General features: G+C 36.1%; 3 protein-coding genes across 3 annotated transcripts; 2 read left to right on the forward strand and 1 right to left on the reverse strand.

Annotated features, from left to right (window-relative positions):
- The first annotated feature begins 16 nt into the window (after positions 1–16).
- elg1 (enhanced level of genomic instability 1) lies at positions 17–6,661 on the forward strand. The gene is made up of 5 exons (XM_043425522.1): positions 17–1,216; positions 1,535–1,848; positions 2,097–3,156; positions 3,982–4,390; positions 5,133–6,661. The coding sequence occupies exons 1-5, from the start codon at positions 324–326 to the stop codon at positions 5,880–5,882; spliced, it is 3,426 nt and encodes a 1,141-aa protein (XP_043281457.1). The 5' UTR covers positions 17–323; the 3' UTR covers positions 5,883–6,661.
- Positions 6,662–8,445: 1,784 nt separating this feature from the next.
- eIF3l (eukaryotic translation initiation factor 3 subunit l) lies at positions 8,446–12,713 on the reverse strand. Its single transcript, XM_043427237.1, has 5 exons — positions 12,705–12,713; positions 11,646–11,816; positions 10,958–11,554; positions 9,063–9,917; positions 8,446–8,662 (listed from the first exon to the last, which is right to left on the reverse strand). Exons 1-5 carry the CDS (start codon positions 12,711–12,713, stop codon positions 8,528–8,530), a joined length of 1,767 nt encoding a protein of 588 aa, XP_043283172.1. The 3' UTR covers positions 8,446–8,527.
- fzy (cell division cycle 20 protein fzy) lies at positions 12,322–15,771 on the forward strand. Its single transcript, XM_043427338.1, has 6 exons — positions 12,322–12,824; positions 12,893–13,029; positions 13,144–13,238; positions 13,533–13,824; positions 14,016–14,630; positions 14,944–15,771. Exons 1-6 carry the CDS (start codon positions 12,712–12,714, stop codon positions 15,270–15,272), a joined length of 1,581 nt encoding a protein of 526 aa, XP_043283273.1. The 5' UTR covers positions 12,322–12,711; the 3' UTR covers positions 15,273–15,771.
- Positions 15,772–15,911: the final 140 nt, after the last annotated feature.

The raw sequence follows: 15,911 nt of genomic DNA on the forward strand, positions 1-15,911 counted from the left end.
CGTCAGTCGGTAAGACTGAGAACGATCATATCGATACAATTTGAGACGAACGAGACAAAAGAGACAAGATCGCCCGCGAAAAGTCCAGCTGCTCCATCCCGTAATGCCTGTCGCAATGAGTATATTCTTGGCGCCAAAACTGCCGAGTTTCTTGGCATCGGCAGGTAGAGAGAACGTAGAACGTAGAAAATATATAATTTTCATTTCATTCTCGTCCTTATGACACATTTATTCTATTCATTTTGATATCAATCATTTTTTATAATACGGGTTTATTTTAATGTGGTTGTGAAGAGTTTTTCGTTCGTGAAATCGGCTGGTATATGATGAAGGATCTTAAGCACTATTTTGCTGATAACTCACGATCTTGTGAGACTGCCAAAGTCGTAGAGAATGAAACGGAGGTTACAAGCAATGCTGAGGCCGAGCAGAATTGTGCGAAGGAAACTAATAAAAAAATAGCTTCGACGAGCACGAGCAAGAAACGTGGCAGGGTGAAAATAAAAATATCGAAGAATAATACGCGCGGTAAAGTTTGCAATATCATTGAAAACCACAATGATCTTGTCGACAAAACTCCGAGTCCTTTTGGTCCTCGCGAGATAATAGACAATGAGGATTCTCGTGATACACCCAAGAGAACTTCATCTTGTAAAAGTTTTAAAATTCGTGAAAAGCAGGAAGTTTTGAATCTGAACATTGAGACAAAGTCGAAAAATGAGAATGACAACTCCGGTGACGAAAATGACTATTTAATTTCAAATAATAATTCCATTCCCAATGGTGATGCCAAATGCTTTGAATCTGCTTCGATGAATAAACATCAGAACAGGAATTCTGAAAATTCTCTTGCTGAAATCAACCAATGTGAACGAGAAGAATCCAACGCCTTTCAAGTTCTCATGACTCGTAAGAAACCTGTGAGTTATAAATCACCTCCGGTTCCCACATTAGAAGAGGAAAGAAAGCAGGAAGAAACTATTGAAGAAGCAAAAAATAAATTAAAAAAAAATAGAAAAAAATTAATTACGATGGCTGATAAAAAAGGATACACCAAGAGAAAAATAAATGAGATCGAAGAGGCTGAAAAAATTGAAAAACGATTGGAGAAGAGAGCTAAAATTTTTAAACAAATTTCCGTTGATGAGAACAAAGATAGAAACTCTCCTGGAATATCCAGAACTGTGTCTCCAAGAAGCTTGCATAATTATTTCAGGTATTATGTGCCTTTAATAAGTTTTTATGTTTGATTAAAGAACATGATTCCTCAACTGAAACGTGCCAGAAATATTGAAAGGTCGCAAACTAAATATTTTTCCAAAGTTTTTGTAGCCAAAAAAAATCCAGATTTATATGAGTCTTTTTAGTTGTGGACCAAATATCGGTTTATATCAACCAAAACAATAGAAGAATTTAAAAAAGTGATGATACATGTTTGAGTATAAAAAGGGTGCTGCCTTTATTTTCATGCTTAGCTCTATTAGTCTTCTACAATTTAGTTTCTTCATTCGAACGATAATAATTTTTTTTATAGTAAAAGTATACCTGTCCAGAAAGATAAAGACGAAGCTGTCATATCTAGTATAATCGTGAAAGCAGAAGTGCATACTCCTCATTCTTCAGTTCCTAAAAAGATATCTGAGACTCGGAAAAGCAAAAGTATGTATTCAGCACCGAAGAAGCAAGATACTGCTCAATCTTTTGTTACATCACTGGACTTGATCCAAGTACTGCAGAGCCCTGAGAAGCCGGTGCAAATGAACAAATCTCAAGTTGGTCGTAATAAAAAAGCTCGTTGGTCTTTACGAATTAATCTACAAAACAGTGATTGTGATGATGGTAATATGGGTAAATATGTTCTCATGGTTATAAATTTGTTAAGACAAAATTTAGTTAAGATGAAAATACGCGTAGGCAAATCATTTATCAGGTTTGAAAACATGATGTAAAGAGCGCGCTGGAGTCTCCCAAACTCTTGCAGTTTGGTTGACGGCAATGTCAGTTTAACACTTTGATCGCTGATTGTTGAAGTAGACTCGAGTGTTAATTTAAAAGAAAAAGATTATCAGATTGAGATGAGATATTGGTGTTTACAGTATCAACCGTTGGGAGCACGGAAAAGCAACAACAAAGCAAGAAAGATTCAAAGTCGCGCAAAGTTAAGGAAAAAACAAAGAATTATGAGGAGGTTGACAGCAACGATCTCGCCGGTCCGAGTGTCAAGAGCTTAAAGAAAAGGAAATTGATTACTAAACCCAACTCAAAAACTCCACCGATCGAAAAAAATCAAACCCCTGCAGTTAAGAAGGAAATTCCAATAGTTCCAAGTTTACAAGAATGTTTTGAAATTCATGTGCTTGAAGAAAAAGTCGTAAATAAGTCTGAGAAGCTTGCTCCGTTGTTCGTGAAACGTCCAAAACCGGATGCAGCCATGATTGAAGCACGTCGGGCTTTTTTGACGTCGGTACCCACAGAAAATCATGATCGTATAAACGATCGAAAAGTATCGAATGTTGGGTCGCCTGTTTTACCATTTCCTACGATAAGTCACGTAACACAACTTGATGGTAAAACGAAATCGATAAATTCCTTGGATGAGGGACTCTTTTCCATGAGAAAGATTCAACCTTTCGTGCCAAAATTCGATCTTCGGGAATTGAAACACGTAACAAGTCTCGATCGAGATTGTGAGAAAAAATCAGTCGACGATAATGCGCGAACGAAAAAATCAAACGTTGAAGAAGTTCTAGAGGAAATAGAATCTCGATGTTCGGACGCACGTGAGATTTGGACCAGAATATCGACAAAATCGGTTGACCAGGGAACAACGAAAAAATCTCCCAAAAAAAGAGGGAAGAAGAAAAAAATGGAACGGGATCAAACTTATGAGAATCGTGCCTGGACAGAGAAATATCGACCAACTACTACTCGGGAGATTGTAGGGAACGAGGAAGCTGCAGAAAAATTTCGCAAATGGCTCACAAGCTGGAAAGTAAATTCAGACAAGAATGATGATAGCAGCGGTGACGAATTTTATTCTTCAGATTGCAGCTACGCTAGCAATATTGGTAACAATCAAGTTGCCGTGCTTTTAGGACCTCACGGGAGTGGCAAAACTGCCAGTGTTTATGCGATTGCGGAAGAACTCGGCTACAGGTTCGTGCATCAACTACATCTCTCCACGTACCCAACTAATAAACAAATTAATTTTGTTATCAGAATAAACACCAGATGAAGACTTTCCTGAACTGCAATTTCAAAATTAAAAAAAAAATGTTAGAAGACATAACAAACATAGATTCATCATTGATGTTCTTTATTGTCAACTTATTTTCAACTCTGACACAAATCAGCTTGCGTATATTCATGTTTTCAACTAATCGAATTTAGTTCTTCAGTCACTGTTCATATGCTTTGAGATCAGTACGTGATGATGGTTTTGTTTCATTAATTGCGCTATCATTTTAACTCATTTTCCATGCTTTTATTCCTTTAAATGGTGTTTTCTTTAAAAATGTATTATAATATGGCAATAACCCATTTTAAAGATTACTCAAATTTTTATAGTTATCCTCCCATCCAGGACACATATAACTCTTGAAAAAAAATAATTCTATTTTTGTCTCGACCCTGCCAGAAGATTGAGTACAAAACGATGTGAATTTTTTTGAATGTAAAAATATTGATTTCATAATGTTTGGCATGTAAAATCCAGGAATTTTTTCGTCCATTCTTCATTTTCTATCTAGATTGGAGAGGTTAAAACTGAAGTTATCTACTCTTTGGAAAACTGGAATGTAATTTTTTACGAAAATTGGGTGCTTTGAAACAAAACTCAAAGATCAAACTATTTTTCAACGTTCTTATTAAGATTTTTATTTTTTCATACACATGATCCTTTTCTATTTCAGGGTACAAATAGTAGAAGAAAAAACGAATTTGTTTATTACAAAAATGACCTGATTCTTTTCTGAATTTCAGTGTTCTCGAGATAAATGCCTCGAGCAAAAGAGCTGGGAAGAAAATATTGAAGGATCTGGAAGAAGCGACACAGTCTCATCGCATTAAGAGAAAAGATTTTCCCACGTTGAAGTCATTTACAACTGAAAATGAAGAAGCAGTTTGTCAAAACTCGCTCATCCTCATGGAAGATATTGATATTATATTCGAAGAGGACGAAGGTTTCATTTCAGCAACCTGTCAGTTGGCGTCAAACACAAAAAGGCCGATCGTCATGACCGGACGAAACGTCTGTTCTCATTTGAATAAAATGGCACCAAAACAACATCGTATTTATTATCAAAACACTTTCGGTTCGAGAGTATCAGCTTTGCTGGAGTTAATAGCGCTAGCTGAATCTGGATATCGATTGCCTCGCTCCTGTTTAGATGTAAGTACTCCATCAAAAAAACCCTAACAACTTGACACTGAATAAAAAATAATCCGATCAGAATGCTATTTCCGAGCAAAACTGATGAATACGAGTAAAAAAAAAAATTCCACCGGTTTAAAGGCTTGTCGTAATTAATGCTTAAAAATTCCATACGCTCTGTGAATTTGAAGTTTTGTGTATAAAAATTTTGAGTAAATTTTCAATCACAGGGACGCTTCCGCAAATTATACCCAAATTTCCAAATATTGATTGAAAATTCAACTTTTGCATGGTACTAATGAGACAACCGTTTGACTGTTAACTGCCCCGAACTATTACGGGCTCTGAAACATTAACCATTTCTAACATGATTGCAACGTGAAAGTTTATGCATGAATTATTTTGTACCCATCGTGACCAATATTCATTGGATTTTTTCGTAAATCGTCATAAATATAAAAGGTATAGTTACAAAACAAAGTTTTCGAATGTTTCAAAGAGTTATATAGGAGTTGAAAATCATGTAACATTCATTTCTAATAAATTTGAGCAAACCAAAAATCAATTTCGTTAAGATGGTCTGCAAAAGTGTAGCAACGCAGTATTCCGTCCAATTCCTATTCCCGTATAATTCCTCTTTGAAGTTATGAAAAATAATGCGAAAATAATCATGACTGTATTTGCACGTGAATTATTTTAGAATCTTATTTCAATGTGTTGAATTGAATAGTCGTTTATTTTTTCAATTTTTTTTTCTCAGAGACTGTTACAAACCGGAGACTTACGGAAAGCTCTTTTGCAACTGCAATATCTTCTGATTTCTGGAAAGCCGAGTGCTCGACAAGTGCCAACGAATTATCATCAATCACTGTGGCAAGATATGCGTCGTTGTATTTACAAACCGGCGATAAGAGGGGCCAAAAAATCGACGAAGAAAAAGCTCAACGAATCAAAGTCATTGTCATCGCCACCGAGCGACGAAATCTCGATAATGGACAATTTAGCGAATGATTTGGATAAATTATCATTTTTGTCAATGATGATTGAAGTCGATGATCCGGTGATTGAAATTTCGTGTTTGAAACTCGAGCCAAGTGTGTCACTCGATGAAAATTCACAGGATTATTCTAGTACACGAATAACCGGGTTTGAAATTGCAAAATGGCTGCGCGATCGTTTGATGAATGACGTAATTATGAACGATTGTGGCGGCAATGATCTGCACAATTTTCGACAATTATCTCTAAAAAAAGAGCTCAATCTTAGCGTAAATTTGGCACTGTCACAAATATCGCCTCATACTCTCGACCGTTATACGACGCTTCTTGACTATCTTTCTTCTCTTCGTACGATATGTCGCGCTGAACAAAACAGAACCTCCAATACCAATAAGCGGGGCAATAGATTTTTTCATTATTTAAACACCCTTCGACTTCCATCTCTTTCAACAACCCCAAATATCTTGTCCTCCGCTTGTAAAATGATGGAAGAAAAAGACGTCGGCAGTTGACTCAATTATCAAGAACAGATATCTATACGTTCTATCTCGTTATTCGTTAAAAGAAAAATTATGCTTTGGACCGAAAAAATTAGAGCACATTCCAATTGTGCGTGAGTTTTTCACTTTGAATTCTTGCGAACATGACGATAACTGTAGTTGTGTGACTAGAATCAGAATTTTCTTCCAATTTATATAAAGAACAACAAAAAGCATGATTTATTCTAAACGAATATCAATCAAGATCAACGATTGTTATGGCTCCTTGATTATTTTGTGATCCAATCTTGTTATTCTTCGTTTATGTTAAGGATGAGGTCAAATAAAAGTGCCTTCAACCTTTAGAGGACGGGAAATTATTAGTACAAATCGTATAATTCATATACAAATCGAATGTATAACTTGGAATGAGTCTCCGACTAAACAGGTGGTCCCTAAAGCAACTAGTTCTATTCTCTAAAGGATAAAAGGTTGAATGATACATCGACTTGGGTGTAAATGAGTGAAACAGCGATTCCAAGTTTTCTAGGCGAATAACAATCGTCATTGGAAAGAGGTGAAAATCGAATTTGTTTTAAGACGAACAGAGTGCAATTTTTGTCTTCTGACATGTAAATCTTTGAAGAGTAGGCTTGAATGCAGTATCTTTACCGGTCATTTGTGTGTCATTAGCTCATCAACATTTCCGGCGTTTCGAACGTTTTGAAATTTTCTGCTACCCTTTTAAAGAGTTCTCAAAAAAGAAACTCTTTTGTCTAATTAATATTAATAAATATCCCAATACAAGGAAATGTGAATTTTTTATTTGAATCGATTTAGATCTCAAAATATGAATTTAATGTCCTAAGAATTGTTCAATTTCACGAATCTATATTTCTTTGGTTTATTTTTCTCTCCAAGAGAAATTATTTGTATTTTTTTTGTTTTCAGAAATGACCATTTAGTTTTTACGTCTTTTTCGACTAGATTGTTATTGTGCGTGAATACATTTTGTCGATGCCACTACGGTAAAAGTGTGCCTTATTTTAAATAATATATATTTAGATTTATTAGTCGTCCTTGTTTAAGACTGTAATTATTTTTGTTTTTTCGAATTCACCATCGAGTTAGACTCCGAATGAAAATAAAAAAAAATCTCTTAATTCTAGGGTCTGTATAACTTGACGAAAAATGCCGTCGGCAAAGCCGAACACCGCTGTAATTCAAATCAAATTCATGATTGTCATAATTTTTGTACCTTCTAAAAAAGCACGTCGAACCTTTTAACTATACTCATAGAAGTATTAAGCATCTTATGAAATAAAATCATTCAAATACATTGCTGACGAAAAGTATAGATACACCAGAGTCAATTTCGAACTGCGCCGTAGGTTCAACTGCATTGTCAAAAGGACAGATATTCCAACTTAGCGGGATTTCAATGGAGATTTGTTTTGATTTTAAAAAATATCCATTAAGAGGCTTTCGTACTTAATACCCACTTTGAAACATTGATCGTTAAAACAATTTTGGAACACGGGTAATTGGAAAACTACAAGGCTCGGATTGAACCACCATGTAAGTCCGAAGCTGCATGCAATTATACTGAATTCAAACAAAATTTTCGCAACTTGATTTTTTCGTAAATCGAGAAGAAGAGACATTGGTAATTATTCAGAAGTGGGGCTCCACCTGTAATTGGGCTGATTTTTTTTTATCTTGATCAATAAGACACAACATTTTTCTTACATTTTTGACCACGATCAATTTTAAGGAGGAGAGTAAAAATTTTCTTTTTGAATTTCAAATAAAATCACGAAAGGGAGGTAAAAAAATCAAAACACGAAATAAGGAAGATGTTCCAGATCCACCCAGCGATACCACTCGCACATCGAAGGTGTTCCAAACCGACCCACTGATACCGCACACACTTCGAAAGTGCTTCAAAACCACCCAACGATTCCGCGCACACATCAAAAGGAGAAGATTTGAGTTACGTCCTAATTCGACATATTTTTCAGAATTCCATAAATTTTGAATTTATAAAAATTGATTATCGCCACCTTCTGCCACCATAAAATACATGTTTCCATGCCGTGGTAGTCTTGAATTCATAAAAAAATATTTTGAGATGGAATCCTACTTCTGCATAATTGCAGACATTTGTTTATGCCAAAAGAAAAAAAATTGTGGGGTTTACTCAATAAAACCCAATCGAAAAGGGAATCAGGGTAACACAGAAAAAACAATGATCTGATAATAATTAGAAAATAATCCTTATTGAAGTTGAAGGATTGTGAGTTCTTATGTCAATTGTAAAGACTAAAACTCAAATGAATGTTTCTTACATAGCTAGATGCATCCATTTTTGGTATTATTTTTTATTTTTGTTTGAAATTTGATGGGTTTTTTTCGAGGCAGAACGAAAGTTCTAATAGCGCTAAGTTTTACTTTGCCAACGGATTTTAAATTTCAGGATATTTTTATATTTAACGCGGGGTTGAATTCGGGAAGAAAATTCGACTGCAAATGAGGACCATCCTGAATATGTATTTTTGAATAAAGGTTTACTTGAGGAGAAAAATATTTTTCTTTCTTTTCAATTCCCACTTTCCGTGACTTTTATTGAATATCTCGCACATCATTACAAAATGCTGGTCTCTTTTTCAATCGGTTCTTTAAATCTTGATGTGACGGAGCTTACGGTTGAGTTCTTCGAACTTTAAAATCTTACGGATGAAGAAGTCGCCGTAACGATGAGCCACTTTCGTATCGGCAATATGAATCATATCGTGGTCGATGTAAAAGTCGAGCTAAAAATAATGAATCACATTGAATCATAAATTTATTTAAACGTTCATTTTTTCGATACTATTGTCATTTAACTTTTAGATAAAAGAACATTGAATTGTTTTCATTTTTTTGAGTCCGAATCCTAAATGCTATAGAACTTTTATAATCATCTATTTTTCTAAAAAACCATTCAATATTATTTCAAGAATTCATTCGACTTTATGAAATAAATTTCCGAGTAAAAAAGAATATTCCCATGTTGTCATCTCCTCTGACGGTGTGAAAAAAAATCCGAAAATATTTTAAAATTCAGTATAGTTTTTATATACCTCAAATTATGTAACGTAATATTTGATTTTGAATTTTTCAAAATTGAATCAGTGTCAATTGTGATATTGATGATTGATAAAAAATGATTACCTCTGAGCCGGACTGGAACTTTCCTTCCAATCCGGAAGCACCCTTGGTCCAAACGATATTTTTCATTTTGTGTTTGAAGCACAAAAGATGGATACTAAGAGCAGAAACTTCTTTGTCGAGATCCCAGTCTTCGGTTCTAGTTCCGCTAGACATAAAAGTAGCAAGTTTGCTGAGAGGGAGAGTGGTGTAGAGTTTGAGATAAGATCTGATGGTCGGTAGCATTTTTTGTTGAACAACTTCGTCCATGAAGACTTGGGTCTGATGTTTCACAGCTTCTCTGAAGTAATCATCTTTTTTGGCCTCTGGTCCGGGCGGCGTGGAGGACAAAAATTTAGGGCAAGCAAAGAGGAAGCAGGATTCGAATTCGACCAAATCACCGTACTGCATTTTGTAAATTTTCTCATGATAATTCCTCTCTCTGAGAGCTTGTTGAAGTCCTTCATCAATGCATTGCGGATGAAGAACGAGGCAAATTGCCAGCAAATGATACATCTGCTCAGTTTGCTTATTTATCTGATCATTTTGGCAACTTCTTGTCGTAAATAATTGTTTCGTACGTTGTATGTACAGAAGACTACCGGAAATGGTTCTTATGGCGTCGGTATACCGTCTCATCATCATGTATGCAAATCCAACGTAGTACGCTGTTGAGATTTGACAACCGGGCACATGCGAGTACGCACTTTTTTTGTAGATCTCGACATTCTCAAGGACCTTGATTGCCTGATAGTAATCACCAAGGAGAGAATGAAGTCTTAGAAGACCAATGAGCGCAAAGTAACCGAGCATTTTGTACAAGGAATGCTTGCCAAATGCACCGGCAACAGAATCTGGGTCCCCACCACTGGCATAGACCTAGTAGACATAATTTTTTATTACTTTTGTGCTACTAAAGAGACGTACAGCAATGAATAATTATAATACTTGGAACATCAATATGTATAACTTTTTTCAACTGTCAATTATCCTTGAATCAAAAAAGTTTAAATGTCTTATGCTGGTATTCACTGTTTAGGTATTTATTCTACCATCATCAATTCATTGAACTTCGTTCATGCATAAACGTTTAATTGCATGTTTATTTTATAAATATCAGCTCCAGGTTACTCATTGGAATATGAGCTTTGGCCAAAGCTATGTTTTTTAAATATAATTTTGTTTAAATTCTAATATCATAAAGGATAGACTCTTAATGCAAATGATAAAACAAATGGGGCTTGAAAATTTATAGTAATCTGAAATTATAGAATCGCTCAATGCTAGGAAATAAAAACTATAGTAGTTTTAACAATGTGACTATGAATAGGTCATATATTCCACTGGGAAAAACTTTACTGAAAATGATGAATAAACTTAAATCATTTTAAAGTACCATTGTTCCCATAACCATATTTTATTTCTGAAAATAGAAAAAATGACATGCCAATTTTACCCCCACCACCGCGAATCGTTTTATTCAGAGAAAGTATAGTCTCGGTGAGAGCTTCGGGCCAGCAGACGACAGGGCTGTTAATGTACTTGTCCCGAGACTCTACCGAGTCTCTTGATCTATAAATGAAATTCTGATCGCTCTCCATCATAAAAAAGTTTTCATCAATTTCCTTATGTTAATCAGCAAAAAAGTTCATACCTATTATGTTCTATTGAGTGAAGAATTGTGCTTTAAATTGGAAAAACTCAAGGTATCTTGAAAAATTTGTTCCTATTTGGCCAATGATTGAAATTAGAGCCAATTTGAAATTAGTATCTCACTAAAATCCGTAAAGTGATCTATCGGTTTCACACGTGCAAGCAAAATAACAAAAAATCAGATGCATTTCATCAATGATAGATCACTTTCAGCCACATAATAACAATGTTAGACTGTAATTAGTAAAAATGATGATTACAAATACCTCCAACTGGCTTTTGATCTTCGATTTGTCAACAAGATAGTGAAGAACATTGAGAACGCAAAGAACATCCCATATCTTGTGATGGGTGTTGAGATTTTCTATCTCTTCTGCCGTTTTGTTGGTCAAATTTGCTCGATATTGCGAGAATGATTGAAACTGATACACAAATTCGTCAATGAGTTCCCAGAGCCATTGGTCAGGTAATTCGAGCTGCACAGGTTCATCCGGATTGAGAATATAGTTGAAAAGGTCGCAATAATTGTAGAACGAACCAAAACGCTGTTCCAATGTAGGACCTTGAGCTCTAGCGTAAATATGACGATAATAGAGCTCTTTGTACAGGATAAGAAAAACTGGGTCGTCATCTACGATGTGAGCAATGTCCGCTTCTTCCGGCCAAGATTGTTTGTCAAACAATTGTTCAGAAATTTTTGGGAAAGTGTTCTCGTAAAGATTTTGGATCTCGAAGATCAAACCATCATTGATGCAATTACGGAAATAGACGAGAAACTTCTGTACAGCTTGTGGAACAGGTTGGCGATACCTGTCATAAGGCTCGACATGCTCGACCGGAGCATAGTCGTCGTAAGTGTCATACTGAAAACCACATAAAGGCGTTCACCCAAAAAATCTATGTATACTTGTTTTTTTAAATATTGTTAGAGAGTTTAATGAATTTTGAATTTACCTGATCTCCGTATTCTTCGTACATCCTGATACAAATGTACAAAATGTATGGCTCAAGACTCACGAGTGAAATTAACCTATCAAACGGACTCGCTTTGCCGTAACGCGGTAGACGGCGGCGTAAAGAACACGGGGAAATAAAGATGGCGGAGCCGGAGAATTTCAACCGAAACTATGGAGATCATTAGAAGGTAAGATTGCGATAGTAATAGGTACGCTAAGTTTCCGCCTTTGCTATATGATCTTCTAGTGGATTTGAACGAAGAAGAAGTTCAAATTCTTGGATCGATGACAATCCATTTTTAATTTTACAACTGCTAATGAAAATCTCGGCAAACAAATAAAAATAGCCCGACACAGGGACTCCAGGCACACATGGACTATAGCTGACAAAACCGACCGGATTTTCCAATTCCTCTTTTATATATAAGCACATGTATTCATTTCTGCCGATATAGTGGTATAAAAACATGACAAATTGGTAAGGCTTATGGCCAACATACTCCCGGAAGAGTGCAGCGCGTGCACGTTCCAGAATTAGAGAATTTTCACGTTTTTACCACGCAAGCGGCGTTAGCTGGAATTTCCTTTCGTGTCAGAAAAAAAAAATACTCGGGCATACTCGAGAAACTTCGTCACTCTTCGTACCGCGAGCACCTGATTAGCGCGTCAAACAGCGCTGCTACGCGGCAAGCGTATCAACTGAATAAAACGTTTGAATTTTAACGGTCGCTATCCGTTTTTTTGTGGTGCACTATTGTGTTTTCCCTCGATTTAAATGCCTCGCAAAGGAGCAGCTGCAAAGTGATTTAACAAAAATATACGTCGAAAAAACTCAATTTAATATTGTTTAGCTGAATGAATTTACAGTTTCGAAATCTTGAAGGACTGATGCTCTAAATATACGGATTATTTGAACGAGAATAATACAATACAACTCGGAGTATTTCAGAAGTTATGCCTTTGTGATCCACGCTTTCAAGTTGACTGTTTCTTTTCCGTCTTTTCTCTGTGAAAAATCGACATTTTGGTGTTCATAACGTGAATAAAAAGATCACACCGTAATCATGTCACATTTAAGATATCAAAAGGAATTGAGCAATATTACAAGAATGGACGAAAATATAAAGGGTCCAGTTCCTAGATGGCAGAAAAAATGTCTGGAATCTTCAAGTTCTAGGTAAAAACATCATTAACCCCCATTTCTGAGTACTACTATCTTCTAACCTTTTATCCATTCATTTTTAGCGTGAATATCAGTTTGAACAGTTCTCGCAAAGCCATGAGTGCATCCATGGTTAATATAAGTACAGGAAAAACGCCAAGCAAGCGACCTGAGATGCGCACCAAGAAAACTCCATCCAAGGGAACTAAAAAATCTCCCAGTGAGTTTATCTCGATTGTACAACCAACTCTGTTACCGCATTGTCTTTGAAAAAAAATATAGTTAGAATTTCATTCATTCAAATTTTTCAATATAATTGATCTATTTCCTCCAGGTCGAACTCAAACCACACCTGCTAAAACACCTAGTGGCGGTGACCGTTTTATACCTTCACGCTCAACTACTAATTTTGATCTTGGCTATTACAAGGTAAATAATTGAACTTACATATTTACCTATTCGATATTGAATTTACGTCTACTTTTTAAAAGGTTATTCATCTTTTTTTCAAGATCAATCATTTTAGCCATTAGGGCCTATATTGGAAGAAAATTTGTATAAACTGAAAAAATCAACCAGCTATTGAATCACAGTAGAAATAAATTTTGGTAGCAAAAGCATTGGAATCAACATGTTTGAACAGTGTGTTAAAAACGAGGCAACAACAAATTGAACAATCAATATCGACTTAATTAATACTTTTGTGGGTCGTTTGATTTGCAGCTTCAGCAACAACAACCTGCCGATCAAGATCCTGAAAAAGTTGATAGTATAACACCTTCAAAACGCGAGATGCAACGTCTCATAGGTGAAAATCTCCATGGCGGAGACGTCAACAATATGAGAGTCCTGTCCTATCAGAACAAAGCACCTGCACCTCCTGAAGGGTACCAAAATCCATTACGAGTCGTTTACAGTCAATCCAAGACACCAGCCAGTGTCAAGGCTTCCACAAGATACATTCCTCAAGCTCCTGATCGGATTTTGGATGCTCCAGACATCGTTGATGATTATTGTAAGGATTACTTCTTCAGATCTTCAATATAATTCACTACACTTACTCAGAATAACTTCGACAATGAAATTGCCATCAAAATGTTACAAATCTTCGAAAATCTTTCAATTGTCTACTTTGGTAAAATTATTATCTATTTTATGAAATTATGTTAACTTCGTTGATGAAAATTATGAATGTTTTCCTTACAGATTTAAACTTGGTGGACTGGTCTCCAAACAACATTTTAGCAGTAGCTTTGAGTGCCAACGTTTATCTCTGGAACGCGGGTACCGGAACGATAGAGCAACTTTTTGAGCTCGAAGGCAACGATTATGTTTGCTCGGTGGCTTGGATTCAAGAAGGTCCATATTTAGCGGTCGGTACGACAGTGGGCAACACCGAGCTTTGGGATTGCAGCCAAATGAAGAGAGTACGAGTGATGAACGGTCACGCCGCGAGAATTGGCTCACTCGCTTGGAATTCTCATGTTTTGACGAGCGGTTGTCGTGCCGGACAAATCGTACATCATGATGTGAGACAACGAGAACACGTCGTCTCCTCGATAAACGCTCATGCTCAAGAAGTTTGTGGTTTGAAATGGTCCCCGGATGGGAAATATCTTGCATCTGGCGGCAACGACAATATGCTGCAAATTTGGTCCTCCATCGCTGGTCACAATCATTCCCATGGACAAGCTCTTTATTCATTGAATCAACACCAGGCTGCGGTTAAGGCTCTTGCTTGGTGCCCGTGGCAGTCTAATATTTTGGCCAGTGGCGGTGGAACAGCAGATAGAACTATTAGATTTTGGAATTGTAATACAGGTTGGTCTTTCCATAAAACAGTTCTAACATTAATAACTGTGAATGACACAGGAAAAGTCATTTTACACTTCAGAGATTTTTTATGAAATTTTTTTCCCTGAAGTGCAATTTCAAAAGAGGGTGTTAAATTAATTTAATTTTTGAATAGATTTCAGAGTATCATTTGTCTCGATTTTACATTTTGCATCTTCCCATTACTATTGATATGTATTTTCAATAAAACTTTCTTAAAGTCTGTCAAAAAATTAGATTTTCCGCCAAATTTAGGTTTATTCATTCGCTATGGAATTAAAACGTTTTATTTCCGTTCCAGGTGCCTGTCTCAATACGATAGACACAAAATCTCAGGTTTGTTCGTTACTTTGGTCAACTACCTACAAAGAGATAGTATCCGGGCACGGTTACGCCCAGAACCAATTGACGATATGGAAATATCCGGCGATGAGCAAAGTAGCAGAGCTTACAGGACACTCAAGCCGTGTATTGCACTTGGCGATGTCACCGGACGGCACTACAGTGCTGAGTGCTGGTGCGGACGAAACTCTTCGTTTATGGAAATGTTTCCAGCCTGATCCCCACAAGAAGAAAGAGCCTACGGAGATGAAGAGCGTTGCTTCGAAATTTAAACAATCGATCCGATAATAATCTATCGGGATTAACAATAATAGCGAATCGTCATTTGGAATATACGTTTCTCTCTTTTCTATTTATTTTTCGTACGATTTCGTTAATTTTCGTTTTTTCCAAGTAACTTTGCGAGGTCAACTATCGTACGCAGCTCAATAAATATATACTTTTTGTGATCTATTTTTTTTTTTTCGAAAAATGAGACTTCGGACGATTTTTATGCAAGCTAAATCCGTCCGTGTGGCTGAAACGTCTAAGATCGCATGCCGTTTTACTGTCAATGATTATTACAAAGTATTGAAACAAATGGAAACGGAACCGACGACGAAATTCACTAGAGAATGAGACAGCGTGAGAAATTGAAAATTTAACATGATTACAGTTTCTTTTTCATGCGTTAATGTATGGTTGTATTATATAATGAAATATTTTTTTATCGATAGAGAAAAAAACGATTTTTACTCTCTTATTGTAACGAAAACTTGATAATAAAGATCGTAGATTTAATTTTCAATCTTTGATGCTCTCAGACTTTATTTCGTTCGCCGTCGTGTCTCCCACCACTTTCAATTCACCTTGACAGTGAAATTCACCGAATCCCTCGCTTTCTACACCATTGCAAGACGCTGCTCGCAACAGGTAGCTCCAAAGGCA

The sequence above is a fragment of the Venturia canescens genome, chromosome 8 (genome assembly GCF_019457755.1).
Source record: "Venturia canescens isolate UGA chromosome 8, ASM1945775v1, whole genome shotgun sequence".
Lineage (NCBI taxonomy): Eukaryota > Metazoa > Arthropoda > Insecta > Hymenoptera > Ichneumonidae > Venturia > Venturia canescens.

Bases quoted from the DNA above. Each gene is read 5' to 3' on its own strand.
- eIF3l (XM_043427237.1), bottom strand. The intron at 11,555-11,645 runs GTAAATTCAAAA...TGTGGTTTTCAG, and splicing joins ACGAAGAATACGGAGATCAG to TATGACACTTACGACGACTA. The intron at 8,663-9,062 runs GTAATCATTTTT...CATTATTTTTAG, and splicing joins AGTTCCAGTCCGGCTCAGAG to CTCGACTTTTACATCGACCA.
- fzy (XM_043427338.1), top strand. From the start codon at position 12,712: ATGTCACATTTAAGATATCAAAAGGAATTGAGCAATATTACAAGAATG. The intron at 13,030-13,143 runs GTGAGTTTATCT...TATTTCCTCCAG, and splicing joins GGGAACTAAAAAATCTCCCA to GTCGAACTCAAACCACACCT. The intron at 13,825-14,015 runs GTAAGGATTACT...TTTTCCTTACAG, and splicing joins AGACATCGTTGATGATTATT to ATTTAAACTTGGTGGACTGG.
- elg1 (XM_043425522.1), top strand. From the start codon at position 324: ATGATGAAGGATCTTAAGCACTATTTTGCTGATAACTCACGATCTTGT. The intron at 3,157-3,981 runs GTTCGTGCATCA...TCTGAATTTCAG, and splicing joins GCGGAAGAACTCGGCTACAG to TGTTCTCGAGATAAATGCCT. The intron at 4,391-5,132 runs GTAAGTACTCCA...TTTTTTTCTCAG, and splicing joins TGCCTCGCTCCTGTTTAGAT to AGACTGTTACAAACCGGAGA.